This window comes from Naumovozyma castellii, chromosome 1, assembly GCF_000237345.1.
Source record: "Naumovozyma castellii chromosome 1, complete genome".
NCBI lineage: Eukaryota > Fungi > Ascomycota > Saccharomycetes > Saccharomycetales > Saccharomycetaceae > Naumovozyma > Naumovozyma castellii.
Genome location: NC_016491.1, coordinates 383,555 through 402,473, shown reverse-complemented (window position 1 = coordinate 402,473; position 18,919 = coordinate 383,555). Strand labels below are relative to the sequence as shown.

The following is an 18,919-nucleotide window of genomic DNA, read 5'->3' as shown; positions in this document are numbered from 1 at the left end:
TGAAATGGTAAACAACTGTTAATCTTGGCAAGTGAATGTTGCTTATGTTGATCTTATTATGCAGACAGACGCGTTTGCTGGGTTTACGCGTTTGATTTTGTCATCACTTTTCCTAATGCGGACATGTGCTGTACTCATTGCTGGGTATTGAAAACATGGAAAACAAACAAACAAATTAACTATATAAATCTATATAAAAACAACTAAGTAAATAATTGTACTGGGAGAGGAAACAGAAGGATTTCACAAGGGTTTCATCACTTCGTCGAACAGCATCTGTTTTAACAGCTCCATGGAGACTTCTTCATTCTCATCTATCATTGTAGCGTCTTGTGCCTGTTGCTGTTGTTTGGAATTAATGTCATTATCCAATTTCCAAAAGGGATCATCTAGGTTCAACGGCGGATATTCAGGTTCATCTTGTGGGTCATGATACGTACTTAAATAAGGATGTTGTAACGCTTCTGCAGCACTTATTCTCTTATTTGGATTAAACATGAGCATTTTTGTTAATAAATCTATCAAATCTGGGTTTAAATTTGTATTACTTAATACTATATCCCAAGCCATTGGTGGTTTCAATGGTAAATTAGCGATATATTCTCTCGCCCTCTTGGATTTAATCTGTTCAAAATCTTCCAATGACGGTGTACCCAAAACTTCTAATATAAGCCATAATTGATGATGATAATCTCTTCCGGGGAACAAGGGTCTCCCAGTTACCATTTCAGCTAGGATACATCCAACGGACCAAATATCCATCGCTGTTGTATATTCTTGGAACGTCAACATTATTTCTGGGGCACGATACCATCTTGTTGCGACATATTCGGTCATGAATCCAACCAGAGTCTTCTTCGAATCATTACTACTTGTCAGACAACGAGATAAACCAAAATCACAAATTTTTAAATCACAATTGGAGTTCAATAGAAGGTTGGAAGGTTTTAAATCTCTATGGATTACTTTAGCGGAATGTATAGATTTCAAAGCTCTTAGTATTTGATAAGTGAAGTATTGGATATGATCATCCGTTAATGATTTATTCGTGTTGTTATTACTAATGACTCTTTGTAGATCCGTCTCCATTAGTTCTTGTACTAAGTAAACAGCTTGGAATTTATCCATAGAGATGGGTTTAATCTTGTCGAGGATGGAGATTATATTTTCATGATTATTGAAATAAGTTAATAATTTGATTTCACGTAGAGTTCTAGTGACGAACATTGCCTTCGAGAAGGGTTGTATCTTCTTAATGGCCACTTTAATCCCAGAGGGTTTGTGTATGGCCGAGCATACTGTTCCGTATGCTCCTTCCCCTATCAGGTCCACCAATTGGTATTGTGGTGGGATATCGAATGTTATTGTTCTGGGCATTGATTGTTGTTTTTTTTAATTTGCTGTTTGTGGGTATTGTTTGTGGATCAATAAGGCATCTTTATGGTGAGCAGACAGAGTGATTATCGTTTTCAGAAATTGGACCCAGGTGGGAAAGAGATTTACATTTGTATTGAATGAGAATTGCCTGGCTTGATTTTGTTTGACGCATTTTGTTTTGGCAACGTAACAAATTAGAGATGAAAAAAATAAATGTCGCAGAATTTTGTATAGACGAGAATGCATGTTGAGTCTAAATTTAGATACGATATCGATGTAGAGATACTTGTATTTATTTATTTGTTTGTTTGCTTATATTATATATTAGTGTGAATGTAACATAAATATATATAACGTTATGGGGGGTGCTAGTAAGTCTTTTCAGTCATTAACTAATTTGTGCTCTTCCTGTGATACCAGGAATGAATATTCTTAATCTATGAGTCAATGGCAACTTGGGGACTATGGCTACCAATGTAGTCAAGATCAAATTCCAAGAGAATAATTTAATATCGTAATGAGAATAATGTGTGGAGATTAAGAACAACGCGATTGGTACCATCATTAAGAATTTTCTTGATGGAGTGAATAAAGTTTCATCATCAATTTGTTCCCACATGGTTAAATTATCGTAAGCACCCCCATTAAAATCGAATGGTGTTCCCTTGATCATGTGGAACATCACGTATGAACCAATGACATAAGTCATGTTTGTCATTGTCCAAGACCATTCATTAGTAATACCTGGTAGTAGATTGTAGAATAATTTCAATAGGATTATAATGACTATGTGGATGATCCATGCACCACGTTGGTCTACCCATGATGCGTTCATGTTTGGTAGGACTTGTTGATCATTTTCATCTTCAAAAGTTTCTTGTTCCACATGAGAGATTATACTGGAAGAACGTCTTCTTCTATGATCCTTGACGGGTTCAATTTGTCTTCCCTGGGAATCCGAATGGGATCTTGAGTATGTTAGTGGGACACCTCCTGCACTATCGTTATTTGAATGATATGAGGGGAAAGGTTTCAATTCTTCCTTGTTGTCGTTATCTTCTGCGTATGATTGGTAGGCGGTGGTGGAAGCGTGATGCACTTGTGGTTCTTGTTGTATGTGGTCGGACATGTATGGTTTGATGCTGTGTTTGTATGAATCCTTGTTCGACTGTTTGGATAGATAGATGTTTGCAACTTTAGTTATTGATTCATTGAAGGCTTAATGGAATGGTTGTCAAATTGGAACGAAAGCGGGGCGGGTAACTTTGGGTGTGGATATAAAAAATGGGTTGGATACTGTTACTCCTCTTCTCCAACAACGGAAGAACAGAACAACATAGCATAACATAGCATATAAAATCAAGATATGGTGTCCCAATTGTTTGAAGAAAAGGCCAAGGCAGTCAATGAATTACCCACGAAGCCCAACACTGATGAATTGTTGAAGTTGTACGCGTTATACAAGCAAGCCACCGTCGGGGATAACGATAAGGTGAGACCTGGGATCTTCAATTTGAAAGACCGTTCCAAGTGGGATGCATGGGAAAAGTTAAAGGGGACCTCGCAAGAGGATGCTGAGAAGCAGTACATTGAGTTGGTGGACGAATTGTTTGTCAAGTACGGTTAGTTAGTTGGTACGAATTTATGAAATTAGTTTAGCTATTCAATTTAATATTTATTTATTTTATTTTATTTTATTCATTGCTCTTTCATGTTTTTGTATAGTCAGATCTATTCCCTTAGTGTGTTTGTAACGAACGTATGTGATCTGATTCTCGATAGCGGAAGATGAAATTTGTTTTTTTGTTCATTCTGTTGTGGACAAGAATAAGAACAAGAACAAGACAAGACAAGAACAAGGACAGGAGTACGAACAATCAGAGAGGATCATGGACCTGAACCCGAACCCTAACATCATTCCCTTTGACGACACGTACATTCTATACGATTCGGATGATCCGCTATCGTTCATTTGTGCGTACCTGTCATTATTCCCGATCTTGATCCTGACGTTCTATCTTTCATGGTTCATCACGACCCGAGAAATGGAAGCCTGTATCATGGCAGCGGGCCAACTATGCAACGAATTGATCAATAATGTAGTCAAGAACAAGATCCGTCAACCACGTCCGCCTCATCCAGAACTTGTTTCGTCGTTCCAGAGAGACACGTTACGTTCCGGCTACGGGATGCCCAGTGCGCATTCACAGTTCATGGGGTTTCTCACCATGTACATGTTGTTGCGGGTGACTTACAACTGGGCCGGATTGAGTAGTGTGAAGAAGCACGTTGGTGCATCAGCAGTGTTTGGCCTGGGCGTATGTGTGTGTTTCTCGCGGATCTACTTGAAATACCACTCGTTGGAGCAGGTGCTTGTTGGGTGGTGCTTCGGTGTGTTCAATGGAGCGGGATACTACGCCGTGGTTGGGTTGCTACGAGAGATGGGTATTGTCCAGTGGGTATTGCAATGGGGGATCATGCGATGGTTGTATGTGAAGGATTCTTGGAATGGCGATGCAGAGAAGACACTGAAGAGCGAGTTCGAAACCTGGCAGCGCCGTTCTTGTGCTAACGGTATTAGAAATAAGAAGGTCGATTGAGCCGCGGACCATCCATCCGTCCCATCCGACATCCGTGGAAGAACAGCGGAAGAGCCAGCCGCGGAAACAGGAAAAGACCCTTGAGGTTCATCTCTGTGGATGTTTTCAAACGTTCCATTTGCCCTTCTTTTGCACATACTCGTTCGTTCGTTTGTCGTTCTTCTGACAAAGACTTTCAACACCGTTTATTAGTCAACCAACATCCCCGTCACTCTTACTAAGAACGACATACATACGTCCACGGATTCAACAAATACATACGTACATACGTGCATACACAAACATATATAAGAACCACAAACATCCATCTCCTCTCATCAACATCTTGTTTCTCATCTCATCTTGTATCAACTCATAACAACAACAAGTCATCGAACAGCATCCGAAACAACAACAATGATCACAACACTAACAAAATCCATCACCGCCCTCTCCACATCATTCCCCGGTACAATCACGGATTCATCAAGCGACACATCAATGACATCGCTCGGGTCAAGTTCATCCGCTATGGCTGCAACCATATCAAACATCGTGTTTTTCCCCATAAAGTCCGCTTTCAATCATATACCATCGATGGAAAGAGAACAAAAAGCGGAATCACCAAGAGTTATAACGAGATATGATCTTTTGAAGGCTGCTGAAGAAAATGAAAGACAGGCAAGGATAAGGTCTGCTAGAAAATCTTCCGGAAGAAGAAGCAGAAGAAGACATTCAATGAAAAAAACCGTTTCCTTTGATACGGAAACAATAATAGCATAAAAAATTCATCTAATTACTTATTTATTCATTCATTCTGCATCAATATGTAAATAGCATATTTAATTTAATTATTCAATGGAATTCTTAACACTGTATTCTTACCCTCGGGACATATTGACATTTGCACAAATTCATTGTCTTCCAGTTTTAACAGCGGTAAATCAAGACAATTACGTGACATAAAATATCCATAGATTATTCTTAACACAGTTTCATCTGCCAATATGATTAAATTTCCTTCAATATGTTCCAATTCTAATAATAAGGGTTCCATTCTAATGGCAACATCATGATATGACTCTCCCATGGGATATCTATGATGATATGAATCTAAAACATATGATTCATATTCAGATTCAAATTGATTCATAATGATTTCCTCATTTAAACCTTCCATAACACCAAAATTTAATTTCCGTAAGATTGGTTTCTTCACCACAGTAATTTCATCGTTTGATAACAACTTAATTTCATTGAATTCATCACACCAAACTTCCAAAAATGAATTCTTAATAAGAACAGATCGATAATTGAAATGAGATTTTATTAAAATTTGACGTTGAATTCTTTCCTCCACAATTTGACATATCTTCGAAATTCTCCCATTTTTAAAATCTTGACTACCATCCATATCTTTAACTAAATAAATAGATCCCTTCTTATCTTTCAAATTCATCAAAAAGAAAACAAGTTTATTCAAAAGGTAATTTTGCTTCTCATTATTAACAATGATTTGTTTCCCAAAATTAATAAATTTAATAAAACTTAAACCTTCTTGCTCAATCAAATCATTCTCCTCATCATCTTCCTCCTCCGAATAATCATCTTCTTCAATTCCCTCCCCAGTAATGAATTCAATAAATAAAACATTTACATTACATTCGTCAAAAACTTTATTCAATTTTTTAATATCTTCAAGTTCAAGATTATTCCCATCAATAATGGATAGTTGTCCATTCTTAATTCCAAAAAATTCAACAATATGTTTAACCAACATCATAGAAACTATATTATCAATATCCTTCACTCTCGAATGATAATCTCTAAAATCATTGAAATGGAAATGTTAGCGTTATTACACAGTATCCATAACCGTTTGTTATAAGTCTTTTAATACGGGTAACCGTTGGTTGGCCACCTTCGGAGGGACACGATCCGATCGATCACCGGACGTGTCAGACCACTTAGTATGCAAGTAGGGGGTGCATTGTATTGGACACTATGTCATATGCTAACGTATATAAGCTACCATGTTGAGACGTCTTTGACTGCTGGACCCTTTGGGTATTTATTTATATTAATATATATTACTTACGTAATATAACGAAGAATACTTTGAATTAAAGGATTACTCTTAACAGGAAACTCTTACTTCGAACACCTAACCATTTACAATATCTTTCAATAGATTTCCCTAAAAATGTCTTTGATCCATCAGAAACACCCAAAAGAATAATAAGTATCTTCCCCGCATGGAATAATTTACCAGAATCTGTACAATATAATTGACCAGGGTATGCAATAACACCTTCATCTTTCTTTGACTTTTTCTTGGATCCCCATCTTGAACATGTTCTTCTACCGGAATCGCTTGTTGAAACATCAGCACCCCATTGGACTGTCTCACTACCAAGACCATTTATTAATTCTTCACCACCATCATTCAATTTAAATGACATATTTGCTTGTGTTTTTGTCTTATGTACCGCCGTTACTACTATACTACTATATATTGTTTTGTGACATCCCAATTTCTTGAAGCGACACGCACTATGATTTAAAATGAAGGTTTCTTTATCTATTTAATTTGAATTAATCTCTAAAGAAAAAAATATACAAATGGAAAACATATACTAATACATTAAAACAGTTTATTCCAATTTACCACCCTTTCTTTGAATCAAAGCCTTTCTATCCTTGTCCAAATGCAATTTAGTAATAACAACCTTGGATGGGTGAATGTTAATTGGAACAGAGGCACCATTAGATTTTTCCTTAGTAACCTTGTCAACTTGAATGGAAAATTTCAATCTGTAAACAGAAGAAACTTTACCTTCTTGACCCTTCTTAGCACCACGGGTGACTAAAACTTCATCATCTCTTCTGATTGGTAAAGCCTTAATACCGTATTGAGCTCTCAATTCCTTGGATAATGGAGCAGATAACAAGACACGACGGACGGAGGATGGGGCAGTGAAGTAAGCCTTTCTGGCCTTTCTTCTGTCGGAGGAAACGTCTGTACAAATAGGGAGAGAATGAAAATCAATCTCAATAATATGTTAGTAAATTTCATTCTTTAAAATCATTGTTTGCAATAGGATCAATTGGATCTTAATCATAAAATTCATTTCGTGTTACAGGACCAACTTATGCACATTCGTTGTGTATGTCTTTTCGGTATTTGATGTTATCCTCTCGCTTAAACAAAGAGATCTGTGCCTAATTCACTTCGAACTTTCATTTACTGATGATGCTCTTGCTTGGAATTCTCACCACGACCATATCAGGGCATTTCAATTAATTCATTATCATCCCCCCGTATATTCATTACAATATATCTTACTCTATTTCATTAAATCTGTCAACACTGTTTTTTTTCCACACCTCATTCATTAATTCATTTCATGAAAAGATCCATATATCATTCTATAATTCATTAATTTCACCACATACCTAGAGATTGCTTAGCCATTGTTATTATCTTTCCTTGGTTTACTTATCTAAATCCAACTTATTATTAAGAATATACACATTTTACCATCATTTCATTATACCCCTGCTATTATGGTCACTGATGCTAGTGCCAAAGAGACCATTATTCCGCCTAGCGTTCTCGCGGGACTTCCCTCCATTCAATCTCACGAGTCTAACTGAACCGCGTCCGAGAAATCTTGATCTGGAAATCTTAACAAAAAAAGCACAATATACAAACAAAAATATAACACCCAGACATGTCCTAAAGTAACAAGACATGTCTGGGTGCTGTAGTCTTCGATTTTTCAAGCCACAAAAATGAATGATAAGAAAATCATAATAATAATAATGACCAGAAACAACAATAATGAGGATTTCATTTAAAAAGAAAATCTGAGAACTGGGTTTACTTTCAAGGAAATTGGTATAGGAATTGTTTCAGTTTAAATGGAGTAGAAAATTAATGTAAAAATTAAAAATAACGAGCCCCTCCCGGGACTCGAACCCGGATCGCATCCACCGGAAAAATACATGCTAACCATTGCACTAAAGGGGCTTCATTGTTAACTTGTTTTGTAGAATGCTGATCGTTATACTAAGTAGTAGTGGTCATGCACTTTGCATTTTAGAAGTCCAGTATATTGAGTAACAATGTACTATCTATTTCACTTAATATGATTAATATGTGTATATTAATAATTTATCATGCATCACCAATTCTTTTTCTGTTAAAGATCCATTTTTCCATTTTTTTTTAGTCTCGAAAATAAGATAGCATTAACGTTGATTCGGAATTTTAAGTTTTTAATCATTTACAAACTTAGAAACTCCTCAATCATCCCAATACAACTAAACAACATTAGAACAACGATTTAGATACCATTGGAGATGCTGCTAAGAACAATAGCTGGTTGTAACATGAGACCAATGATTAAAAGAAGCTTTCCAATTTCGTATCTTTTACCGAAGAGATACCCTATTTCCAACAATGGAGTCATATCCTCTCAAAGGTTTTACGCCACTGAAAGGTCACAGCCTAACAAAGACGATACAAATAAAACAAAGAATCATCAAGAAAGTAATTCAAAGAAGGAAAAGACTAAAAAGAGCACGATATGGCCTAAAATTAGAGCATTTACCACATTTTCATTATCTGGATCTTTAGTCATTGGAGGTATTGGTATATCGGTAATTGTTCTTTATTTGATCATAGCAGAATTGTTCTCACCATCAGGTGATACACAACTATTTAATCGTGCAGTTACCATGGTAGAAAAAGATGCGAATGTGAGATCTATGCTACAATGCAAAGATTCCAAGATGCGTAAGGAGAGATTAAAGGCATACGGTGAATTAATTACTCATGATAGGTGGACTAGAAATAGACCGATAGTATCAAAGAAGAAAATTGATAGGGATGGGGTAGTTCATCATTATATGAGATTTCATGTTGAATCCAAGAAGAAAAGAGCATTGATACATATTGAAGCAAAGGATTCCAAAAATAAATATCAACCGGATTTTACAAGCGTTTATATTGATGTGCCCGGTGAAAAAAGATATTACTTGGTCAAACCCAAACTGGCGCAAGTTGTAAAACCAACTGGTTTCTTAGGTGTTAATTGGGGACCTAAAAGAACTTAGCGTCCCTGGTCTTGAAATATTTCATTTGAATACGTCTTTTGATGTATAAACAAGTACATGTACATATCTTTCTTTTTAGCATATAATTGTAACACAAACCTTTCAATCCTCATCAATAACAGAAGTTTTGTAATGCTTATTCAGTTAAGTTGATATTAGATATAATAATATGATGATTTTAAAATATATAACGTTATATAACATTCTGTTATAAGCTAAAGTACAAGAGCCCGATGAATAAAAATGATAATGAAAACAAATTATGGGGCTTTATCTGATCAAAATAATTCAAACCAAATTTATTTATTTAATTTATGTTAATTCTTAGTAGACCACGTTCTCATTGAAGGAGTAATCGTGTAATAATGGCCTGAGTATGTGGCAATTCCAGTTCCTGTATCATTATTGTTAACATGTCTTGGTTGGAATAAATTATGTGTGATACCAGTCAAGGAAGTACCAAAATCTCTATGGACACGAGAACCAGCTACAGCAGGACCAATGATACAACCAGCAAACGCAATCAAAATGAGAATGTATAGCATTGAATATTTCATAACCATACGTCTACGCAGACGAGTTTGTTTCAAAGAGAAAATAGGTGGACGAATTTGACGAGAAGGTCTTAACCAAAACAACATGATAGAGTGTAATTTATCAATGGTTGGAATACAAAGAATTGGTAATTGACAGAATAGGATGATGTGACCTAGCACGAAATCGGCAGCAAATTCAGACAATTCAATAACCTTAGCCAGGAACTCTCTTGTTGGTTGAGTCCAATGCATACCATTACTATTCCATTGACCGTTCCAGAAGGCAGTGTTGGCATGATCATGTTTAAATTCACGACTTAGTAAGAACACAGTGGTACATTGGAAGATAAATCTTTGGCATTGTATACAAGCAATGACACCCATCAACATTCTTATGAAATTGAAACCTTCAAGGACCCACATAACAATAAAGAAACCAACATGTGCAATGACAGCAGTACCATGGGCAATTGCAGCCATCACTGCACCAGTTCTCTTGCAACACATACCTAATACACCGGAGCAACAAGACATCGCCAGGCACATCAATAGAACTGCCATGTCAATACCAATAGGAGCTAAGGTACAGATGATTAAACGTAATACTGAGTTTACTCTATCGTCATGTGTAGTCTTAACACCTGTTTGAGCGTTAATAAATGTAAAAGCAATAAAACACCCAGCAGCATAAACGGTACATGGGAAGACTTCACCTAATATTAAATTAATACGGTGTGCCCTACTAGCGTCACCAGCTCCCTTTTCTGATTCATCACCGGTCAATTTACGTTTAAACCCAGTAATACGAGATCTTGACATTCTAATATAACCAATCCAAGAATTCTTATGATATTTGCTGTTACCTCTTGATAACCATCTGATGAAATCTCTGTAATCTAAGAAGAAATCTTGCCACGAAAATTGATGAGGATTGAAAATGAATGGAGAGAATAGTAATGAAGTTAAGGATGCCCAGAACCATAATAGACAAACATTCCAATTAGCCACAGTACCAAATAATAACATTAACATTGATCTTGCACCCATATAAATTGCAGAACCTGCAAATCTTGAGTATAAAATTGAGAATGGAATACGAGAAGTAGCAAAACCACGACCTGTGGCAATATAACGTGCACCCCCAACTGTTAAATCACTCATTAACGCAGAGGAATAGATTTGACCTGCAAACACTTCGAACATTGGAGATAATGATAATAAATGACGGAAGAATCTTAAGATTGCCTTCCATAAACCACGTTCAATTAATTCTTGAACAATAATTGGAACAAAGGCAATAAAGAAGACAATGAAAATAGATAAAGTATAACGTCTAACCCAATCATTGACTGGAGCTAGATTGTAACAACCCAAAGGATATTGAACGTCTGTAATTGGCTTATTTCTATCATATAGACAAATAATGGATTCATGAGCCAAAGCATGTAGATTAACCAAAGTTAACATGAACATTTGCAAAGAAAGTTGAATAAACAAATTATTCAAATGGAAACCAGGATGCGCATAATAGAATGACAAGAAACGATCAATTGGTAATTGAGTACCTAAATAATAGTATTCACGGGATAGCATCTGTTCACCCATACCGGCACCAATCTTTGTTGTGAAATTCAAAATTGTACCGAAACCTAAATCTCTACCTTTACCACATTGGTAATATTCACAATGCTTAATACGACCACCACGCAACATGGCATTCATACCAGCGTAAATATCTTCATTCAAATGTAACCCCTTTTGAGCCTTAGAAACACCACCTCTGGTTGTCATAAATGTAGCATTAATGAAATCCGGATGACCATAATGTAATTTACCACCAATTTGTGATAGAGTACGAGCGAATAATGTACCAAAAGTTTGTTCTTTACCAGCAGCAACATCACCAAGAACACCAGAGTTTTCGGAGAAAATATATTCTCTTGCACCAACAATGGCCACTGGGTGATTTGTTGTTTGTTCCTCATATTTCATACCTGGAATGTATGGATTGAAAGGTTCTGCATAAATTTCTTCAAATTCAGATAGTACAGATCTAATCTTCAAACATTCTTCTAAATAATTATCTTGATTGGCATCAATTAATTGGATGTATTCACCTCTGTAGAAAATTAAGGCATGATTCTGATTATCAGATTTACCATCACCTAAAATTGGATTACCAGATAATTGAACTCTAAATTTAGGACGTCTACGACCATTTTCTAGAATTTCACAATGACCATCGATTAAAGCGGAATAAATTCTTGGTTCTTCACCTTCATTTAATGGAGGTTCTTCATCCAAGTAGGCAATTTGTAAATCTGGGTAAGCTCTTAGTAAGAATTCAGCATTTTCCAATTCATGAGGTTTGAATTTAGCCAATCTTTGCATGGAAACCAAAAATTTAAACTTTCTTCTTGTCATCTTTTCTAATTCTCTTTCTAAACCTTCAGCATTACCACCAAACATTTGAACAATTTCTGGATTTTCCACACGATATAATAATTTAATGGCTCTTGAGTAATTCATAAACCCTGAGACTGTACGGTAAAGTGTTTGTGACCTTAAAGAAGCCCAGATACGTGTACGCAAAGTATATTCAGGTGCAGCAGATTTGAAACCAATACAATAAAATGGTAAATCATCAATTTCAGATTTCATGGCATCATCTTTATCAGTTTCTTCCTCGTTTCCTTCATAAATAGCAGTTTCTTCTGCAAGAATTTTTGTATCCTTAACAAAACAATCCCATTCTAATGGATGTAATTGTTTCAAATACTCTAATAAAGTAACTCTGGAAAATTGGTCATCCTCACGAATAATTTCTCTTAATGATAGTAAGATTCTTTCAGAGTAATGAGGCGTTAAAACGGTAAAAGTAGGCATGTTATCAATTGGTAAAGGTTCCTTAATTGGGATTGTCAAAGATTGAGCGAAAAATGAAATACGACGTTCAGCTTCTGAATCCTTAGGGAAAAATTCACCTTCGATAGATTTTCCGTCTTGAGATGTAAAAAATGTTGGAGCACGCAAACTTCTCTTACCTTGTACTTCAGATAGAACTTGATGATATAATAATTTTTGAACATGATCGATGGCCAATAAATGTTCTCTGTACATGGAAATGATAATTGCATTCCAAACTTGAGAAATTAACACTTTAGGTTTATACTTAACTTGAGCATGGCTTGTGGCTAAGATTTTCATGTAAATTCTCTTTGGTAATCTAGTGAAAATATTTCTCCATGGAGTTAGAACGGAGATACCCAAATAAAATGATTTTCCAACGGAAAAGATTGTATTAACAATAATATACCACAAGTAGGTATCCAGGAAGAATAAAATGAAATCAGTAGCAATCATTAAACCTAAGACGATCTTGGATTGATGTTTACATAGTTTTGCACCCCACCAATATTCACCAGTACATCTCATTGTCATAGTAGATAAGATTCTAATTGGATCTCTCAAGGAAAGGATTAAGAAATAATAGGATTCTGCATATTTAGCACCAAAGACCACTACCCATACTAAATAGGATAACCATCTATCAATCCCCTTTAATGGGGCAAAAGATGCAGTAAAGGTTTGAGATGCCACGTAACGCCTCGAACTTTTATTCATATATGATGTGAAAAGTCCACCTAATGGCATGACTGAGAAATAAACCATAGTAACTACAGCAACAAAGAACATAACAATTCCGACAATATAACCAGCTTTCGAGTAAACGGTATCCTTTTCATAAATGAATACAAATAGTACTGGAGCAAAGTTGGCTGCAAAGATGAAAAATAAAAACATGAATCTACGTGACAGATGTTGAGCACCGGCCCAATTTCTTGGAACAAAAGTCCATTCACAAAGTGTAGCGACGAGTTGAATTAAACTTGCCACAGTACCACCTAGGGCAGCAGTTGCCCACCTGTATGATGCCAATGGTTGATTGTCGACCAATTGTTGATAATTGTGAGTGTAAAGTGTTGGTGCATTGTAGGCAACATACATCCAATAAACCGAAATATGCATAATCCAAATACGATTGAAATTGGTAACCATATGTAACCAAGTACGTGTTTCCTTATATGTCTTGAAGAATACGTTTCCCCAAATGACGTCACCTAACCTTAAATAACGATCTTCACTGGGTAAATCTATCAATTTACGTCCATCTTCCATTATTATTTTAGCGATACCTTCTGGATACCAAAATAATTGATTGACATCATCATAACCAATAACTTTGTTATGATCTCTTTCACGTTTAATATAACGGTTATCAGCCACTTCATAAACTTGGTCTCTCAAGAAATGATATAATGGTGAAATAATTCTATTCAAATAATCACCTTCTGGTAAGGGTTGGGTTCTTTGTTGGCATTCTGGAGATTGATAATAATCATAAGCACATTTGTAAATGAAACATAAACATTCTGAAGTAAATCTTACTTGATTAGCTTCACCCCAACATAATAAATATAAAGCCAATTGACGAACCATTTCCTCTGGAGATAAACTACTCATTTTAGCCTTCCATCTATAATCAGCGGCTTGTAATGAGTTATCGCCTTCTAATTGTTGTAATGTTGCCTCAACGGCCTCTGGAGAAGAATGTTTGATAGCTTTTTTATTTGATTTCTTAGCTTTTCTAGCCTTTCTCGATAATTTCCCCATTTTAACGTTTCTAAACCCAATTTCATCATCCATATCTAATTGAGCTGCGAAATACCATTTCTTATAATTGGATGTATCACCTCCAATATAATCAGCATGTAATGAAATTAATGCTTGTGCCGGGGTCATTCTTGAAGCTCTTGAATCTAATAAAGTCATAAAATGATCAAAAATATTTCTCATTGAATCTCTTTGGAAACCAAATTTATTTGTTAAATCAATAAATATATCTTCAATTTGCTCAATATTTACTGGTGCATCCTCATCTGCGGTCCATGCTGGATATGGATCATTAGGTAGTCCTACATTTAATCCATCTGGCATATTAAATGGACCACTGCCGAAAACGGGCGTAGATGTCCCAGTTTGTTCACTATAACTAACTTGAGAAGAAGTATACTGTCCCCCATAACTATCATCATATGTGGATGCAGAATTTGTATTATTATGAGCACCATTTGGGGCAGCAAAACTGCTAAAATCTGAGTAATTTTCGTTCATGTATTGTTCTTGATGTGATTCGCCATCTTGGCTGTATGAATCATCTTGCGGATATATTGGCTGACCATATTGATCGATGGTCGGCTCTTGGTTGTGAACGTCTCTATCGTGATAGGACATGACGAGCTAATGAATGTATAATGTATCGAATATTACTTTTAGTGTTCTCACTTGATGGATTTGTTGTTTGTCTTAGCTTAGGAGTCTAAAAAAAAAGAAAAGGTGAATAAAATATAACGAGCGCTAATACGTTTTGCGATAGTCTTTGAAGCAAAAGTAATTTATTTGTGCACCTCGACTGGTTCGATTCAACTGTATAACTATTGAAAGGTTGAAACAGATTAATTCCGTTTTTTTTAACGATAGCTAGATGAGCGTCTATTTTTGACCTTAAATGAAATACGATAGTAACACAAAACCGTCCTTAACCACCTGAAAGTAATAAATGACAATACTGGTTAGTCTAGTTCTAAGTGAAAAGCTAGGAAAAGAGTGTACAAATAGAATAAATAGGTAGTATGTAGTGATACGGATCAAACTGGATCAAAAAAAGAGGCAAAGACTATATTGTAAGAGGAAATTGTATATATAGAAACAATCAGGCCGCGATGGTTGTCTAATGTCAAAATCTCGGCAGCAGACTACTTCTTTGCAAAAAAATTCTCCGCCTTTCTCGAGACGCGAAAGTGAATCGGCTTAAAAGGGTAACCCTTTACGCGTTATTACAACACGGTTACCCGGAACCCGTGTGGGGCAGGCGGGTAACCCCGTTTTCTCGAGTTTCCCTTTTGGGTAACTCGAAGCAAATAGATCTGAATCTAGACTTTTTGTGTTAATTTATGTTCATCTTTGGCGGCTATTTTATTTACTTATTTATCTATCTATCTATACATCTTCATGCCTTTCAACGAAATCCGTAATGTAGTCTATACAGGCGGTCGGGTTCTCAGAGTTGACCCAATGACCAGCATTCACATCCCGCAACTCGAAATTGGGGAAGAAATTGCCAATCGCAGGTAAATACTCGTCCGCCACATAATTAGATTCAGTGCCTCGGATAAATAGCGTGGGTCCCGTCCATCTATTCAGCGATGAATTGAACTCCCAACCGGAGATTTTACCCTTAACGATAGCATCATTCAAGATCTCTAATGGTACTCTAGACTTGTACCCGTTCTTACCGTCTTTCTTAACCCTTGTCAGGTTCGTCATTAAAAATTGACGAACTACTGCGTTTTTTTCAATTCTCTGTAAGGCTTTGTCCGCTTGTTCAGAATTAGTTATAGATTCATCCTGAACGATTTCCTGTAATGCCTTAATATAACGAGGAAATATACCTTCAGGAACTTTACTAACAGGCGCATTCTCCATATTAACCAACATGGAGCAAAGATCAGGTTTCCTTAACACAACACTCATCCCGACCTTTGCACCCATCGAATGTCCAATGATAATAGGTTTTTTCTCTTTATTAATCTTCGTTTGAATGAACTTCTCTACATCATGGGCCATGGAAGCATAGTCGTGTCTTTCAATATGTGGAGAGCGACCATGATTCCTTAAATCTAACAAGTATACATCTCTGTTCAACTTCTCATTTAACCCTTTCCCCAATGTACGGTTATTAGATTTATTACCGAAAAAGCCATGTAAGATAACCAAAGGGTTGGCATTGAGACCCATTTTATTGGGAGCTTTTAAACGATCGAAAGCTAGATTCACTGTAGGTATATCATCCGTCATTAGCTCCGTGTTTGCCTGTTCATATGAATTGTAGGTTGTGTTTGTTTGATAGTAACATCTTACACTATTGTGTAGCCGCCTGAAAAATAAAGGATGTACTAATGTTTGTAGTTTATACCCTCTTGAGTGCATTGTACGAATGTGATCAGTTAAAGTAGTAGTAGTCAATGCTTCCCAGTATCTGTCTATTTTATGAACGTTCGAGTTCGAACGGCGCCTTAGAATCCAAAAATTAAAACTACTAACAAGATCAACCATTAAAAATGCAAATGAGTATATTTGATTCAGTAAGAAGATATAATTATATAATATAAATTGTTTTTAATTAAATATTAACTAATGTAAATTCCTTAATCGAATAAACCGAAACCCATGTCATCATCTTCAGATTCTTCATCTTCAGCAGCAGCTTCTTCAGTGGCAGCAGCATCAGAGGAAGCAGCGGCAGCACCAGCAGCTGGAGCAGCAGAAGCATACTTTTCTGGGTTTTCAATTCTGTCAACCAAATCTTCAATTTCAGCGAAATGGTAACCGGAACCAATGGCAACAGCTAACAAGTTCTTGTAGTTGTTGATCAAAGAGTGACCGACAGATGGCAAGGTTGGGTAACCGACAGCCAAAGAAATAGCAGAGATGGTAGAGACAGCAGAAACGAAGTGTTCGACCAATTCTTCATCAGTGATATCCAAGACGGAGGATGGGAAAATTTGACCGTTGTCGTAGACTTGGACAATGGACAAACCGAACTTGAATGGAGAGATTTCCAACAAATTCAACAAGGAAGCTTCGGATTGACCGACCTTGTGACCGGCATCAACAACCTTGACATCGGAAACAATTTCAATGGTACCTCTGGCAATCTTGGTTGGAACACCTAAAGCTTGGAAGAAAGAAGTCTTACCTGGTTCCATACCAGTGTTAACAGCTCTAACCCAGATATCTTCTGGAGCAATGGCACCGGCTCTGGCTGGAGCGGCAACCTTGTTGGAGATGATAACTTCCTTGATTTCTTGCAAAGAGGAGTTAGTGAAAACGAAACCAACGTTACCCTTGATGAAAGGCAAGACCTTTTCGTAATCTGGTAAGTCAGTGATGAAATCTCTGATGGCTCTTCTAACCATGGTGTTCTTACCCATCAAGACAACACCTCTACCTCTCAATTCCTTTCTAACTTCGTGCATTTGTTGAGAAGAAACATTGTCGACACCAACGATGAAGATGGATCTGTATTCTTCCAAGTATTCTCTTAATTTAGCAAAGTATTCAGCTTTCTTTTCACGAACGCCTCCCATTTCAAATTTGTTTTATCTGTAGGATGTTTAAAGGTTTTACGCTTACTTCTATTTTTTATTGAAAGAGAAGATTCAATTAATCGTACGCAAGCTTTTAAAAGTAGTAATCTTCCGAATGATTTTTACCATTAGCTTTTCCAGAATTCAGAATTGAAGCTTCGCGTCCGTGACAAAATAATTTTAAAAATTTGCAACTTTTTTAACATTTACAATTCCGACGTTTGGGTGTTTTATGGTGGTTGGGTTTTGAGATTGGTACAGTCTTCATTACAGCGAGTAAATTTACGATTGAAACAGTTTGTAAAGATGACCCACCAAAGATAGCAAGAAGTATATTACAACATCAGCTAAAGTATACTCGCACGATTGTTATATCTATATTCCCCATCATTTACTGATTACAATGGCAGAGAGAGACATATCTGAAATCAAGAAGAATGATAATCCATGCAAAGAGTTTATTTCAAGTTGGCTCGAAACCACTATATTTGAGAAAAATCCAGGTTTAGCAACCAACACGAAACGAGTTTGTATAACCAAAAATGCTAACATTAAGCATACCGTAGATAAATTGCAGGGTCTTCTGGAATCGACGGAAGGTTTTGTATGTCTTGAAGCTCATGGACCTCACCTCCAGAAGATGTTAAGTATTTTGGAAATTACAAAAAAAGTAATCAAGGAAAAGGATACCTCCACGACAATACATCAATGGAATCGAATGTTATCATTTCAGTCGATCCAACCAGGTAGAAATGAGCTGTTAGAAAGAAAGATAAATATACCCATTTTGATATGTTTTATTTCAACATCTTCCGACTTAGCCAACGACCTTCCGTTTTCATTGTTCACAGAACAGACCTAACCAAATGGTGAGAGTAATTGGTAGCATATCAAAATTATGTAATTGTTAAGAAAACTGCATTTAAAATCAAGAAAAGATAGACTTATATAGAAAAAGAAATGTATCATTGAAATGTAATAAGGTAGAGCCCGAAATGGCTCTAAATCCTCACAATACAAGTCCATAAATATATGGAACCTAAGTCAATGAGATGTCACAATTTTTTTGTTTTTGTACCATGACATACACTTTCAA

The 18,919-nt window shown here is 36.2% G+C and overlaps 12 protein-coding genes and 1 non-coding gene across 13 annotated transcripts; 5 read left to right on the top strand and 8 right to left on the bottom strand.

The window, feature by feature from the left end:
• Positions 1–243: 243 nt before the first annotated feature.
• On the bottom strand, positions 244–1,377 carry KSS1 (mitogen-activated serine/threonine-protein kinase KSS1; the record flags this gene model as incomplete). The annotated part of the gene is made up of 1 exon (XM_003673113.1): positions 244–1,377. The coding sequence occupies one exon, from the start codon at positions 1,375–1,377 to the stop codon at positions 244–246; it is 1,134 nt and encodes a 377-aa protein (XP_003673161.1).
• A 388-nt stretch (positions 1,378–1,765) lies between these two features.
• ORM1 (sphingolipid homeostasis protein ORM1) lies at positions 1,766–2,506 on the bottom strand (the record flags this gene model as incomplete). Its single annotated transcript, XM_003673112.1, has 1 exon — positions 1,766–2,506. One exon carries the CDS (start codon positions 2,504–2,506, stop codon positions 1,766–1,768), a length of 741 nt encoding a protein of 246 aa, XP_003673160.1.
• A 237-nt stretch (positions 2,507–2,743) lies between these two features.
• ACB1 (long-chain fatty acid transporter ACB1) lies at positions 2,744–3,004 on the top strand (the record flags this gene model as incomplete). The annotated part of the gene is made up of 1 exon (XM_003673111.1): positions 2,744–3,004. The coding sequence occupies one exon, from the start codon at positions 2,744–2,746 to the stop codon at positions 3,002–3,004; it is 261 nt and encodes an 86-aa protein (XP_003673159.1).
• A 262-nt stretch (positions 3,005–3,266) lies between these two features.
• Positions 3,267–3,977, top strand: CAX4 (dolichyldiphosphatase; the record flags this gene model as incomplete). The annotated part of the gene is made up of 1 exon (XM_003673110.1): positions 3,267–3,977. The coding sequence occupies one exon, from the start codon at positions 3,267–3,269 to the stop codon at positions 3,975–3,977; it is 711 nt and encodes a 236-aa protein (XP_003673158.1).
• A 396-nt stretch (positions 3,978–4,373) lies between these two features.
• NCAS0A02080 (uncharacterized protein) lies at positions 4,374–4,739 on the top strand (the record flags this gene model as incomplete). Its single annotated transcript, XM_003673109.1, has 1 exon — positions 4,374–4,739. The coding sequence occupies one exon, from the start codon at positions 4,374–4,376 to the stop codon at positions 4,737–4,739; it is 366 nt and encodes a 121-aa protein (XP_003673157.1).
• Positions 4,740–4,803: 64 nt separating this feature from the next.
• NCAS0A02070 (uncharacterized protein) lies at positions 4,804–5,739 on the bottom strand (the record flags this gene model as incomplete). The annotated part of the gene is made up of 1 exon (XM_003673108.1): positions 4,804–5,739. One exon carries the CDS (start codon positions 5,737–5,739, stop codon positions 4,804–4,806), a length of 936 nt encoding a protein of 311 aa, XP_003673156.1.
• An 871-nt stretch (positions 5,740–6,610) lies between these two features.
• RPL26B (60S ribosomal protein uL24) lies at positions 6,611–7,431 on the bottom strand (the record flags this gene model as incomplete). Its single annotated transcript, XM_003673107.1, has 2 exons — positions 6,611–6,975; positions 7,413–7,431. The coding sequence occupies 2 exons, from the start codon at positions 7,429–7,431 to the stop codon at positions 6,611–6,613; spliced, it is 384 nt and encodes a 127-aa protein (XP_003673155.1).
• A 486-nt stretch (positions 7,432–7,917) lies between these two features.
• Positions 7,918–7,989, bottom strand: NCAS0Atrna6R. The gene has a single exon. It is a non-coding gene; the product is annotated as a tRNA-Arg (tRNA).
• A 332-nt stretch (positions 7,990–8,321) lies between these two features.
• Positions 8,322–9,077, top strand: TIM21 (Tim21p; the record flags this gene model as incomplete). The annotated part of the gene is made up of 1 exon (XM_003673106.1): positions 8,322–9,077. One exon carries the CDS (start codon positions 8,322–8,324, stop codon positions 9,075–9,077), a length of 756 nt encoding a protein of 251 aa, XP_003673154.1.
• Positions 9,078–9,394: 317 nt separating this feature from the next.
• Positions 9,395–14,908, bottom strand: GSC2 (1,3-beta-glucan synthase GSC2; the record flags this gene model as incomplete). The annotated part of the gene is made up of 1 exon (XM_003673105.1): positions 9,395–14,908. One exon carries the CDS (start codon positions 14,906–14,908, stop codon positions 9,395–9,397), a length of 5,514 nt encoding a protein of 1,837 aa, XP_003673153.1.
• Positions 14,909–15,673: 765 nt separating this feature from the next.
• Positions 15,674–16,789, bottom strand: IMO32 (Imo32p; the record flags this gene model as incomplete). The annotated part of the gene is made up of 1 exon (XM_003673104.1): positions 15,674–16,789. The coding sequence occupies one exon, from the start codon at positions 16,787–16,789 to the stop codon at positions 15,674–15,676; it is 1,116 nt and encodes a 371-aa protein (XP_003673152.1).
• Positions 16,790–16,881: 92 nt separating this feature from the next.
• On the bottom strand, positions 16,882–17,823 carry RPP0 (60S ribosomal protein uL10; the record flags this gene model as incomplete). The annotated part of the gene is made up of 1 exon (XM_003673103.1): positions 16,882–17,823. The coding sequence occupies one exon, from the start codon at positions 17,821–17,823 to the stop codon at positions 16,882–16,884; it is 942 nt and encodes a 313-aa protein (XP_003673151.1).
• Positions 17,824–18,226: 403 nt separating this feature from the next.
• POP6 (ribonuclease P/MRP protein subunit POP6) lies at positions 18,227–18,685 on the top strand (the record flags this gene model as incomplete). The annotated part of the gene is made up of 1 exon (XM_003673102.1): positions 18,227–18,685. One exon carries the CDS (start codon positions 18,227–18,229, stop codon positions 18,683–18,685), a length of 459 nt encoding a protein of 152 aa, XP_003673150.1.
• Between the last annotated feature and the right edge of the window lie 234 nt (positions 18,686–18,919).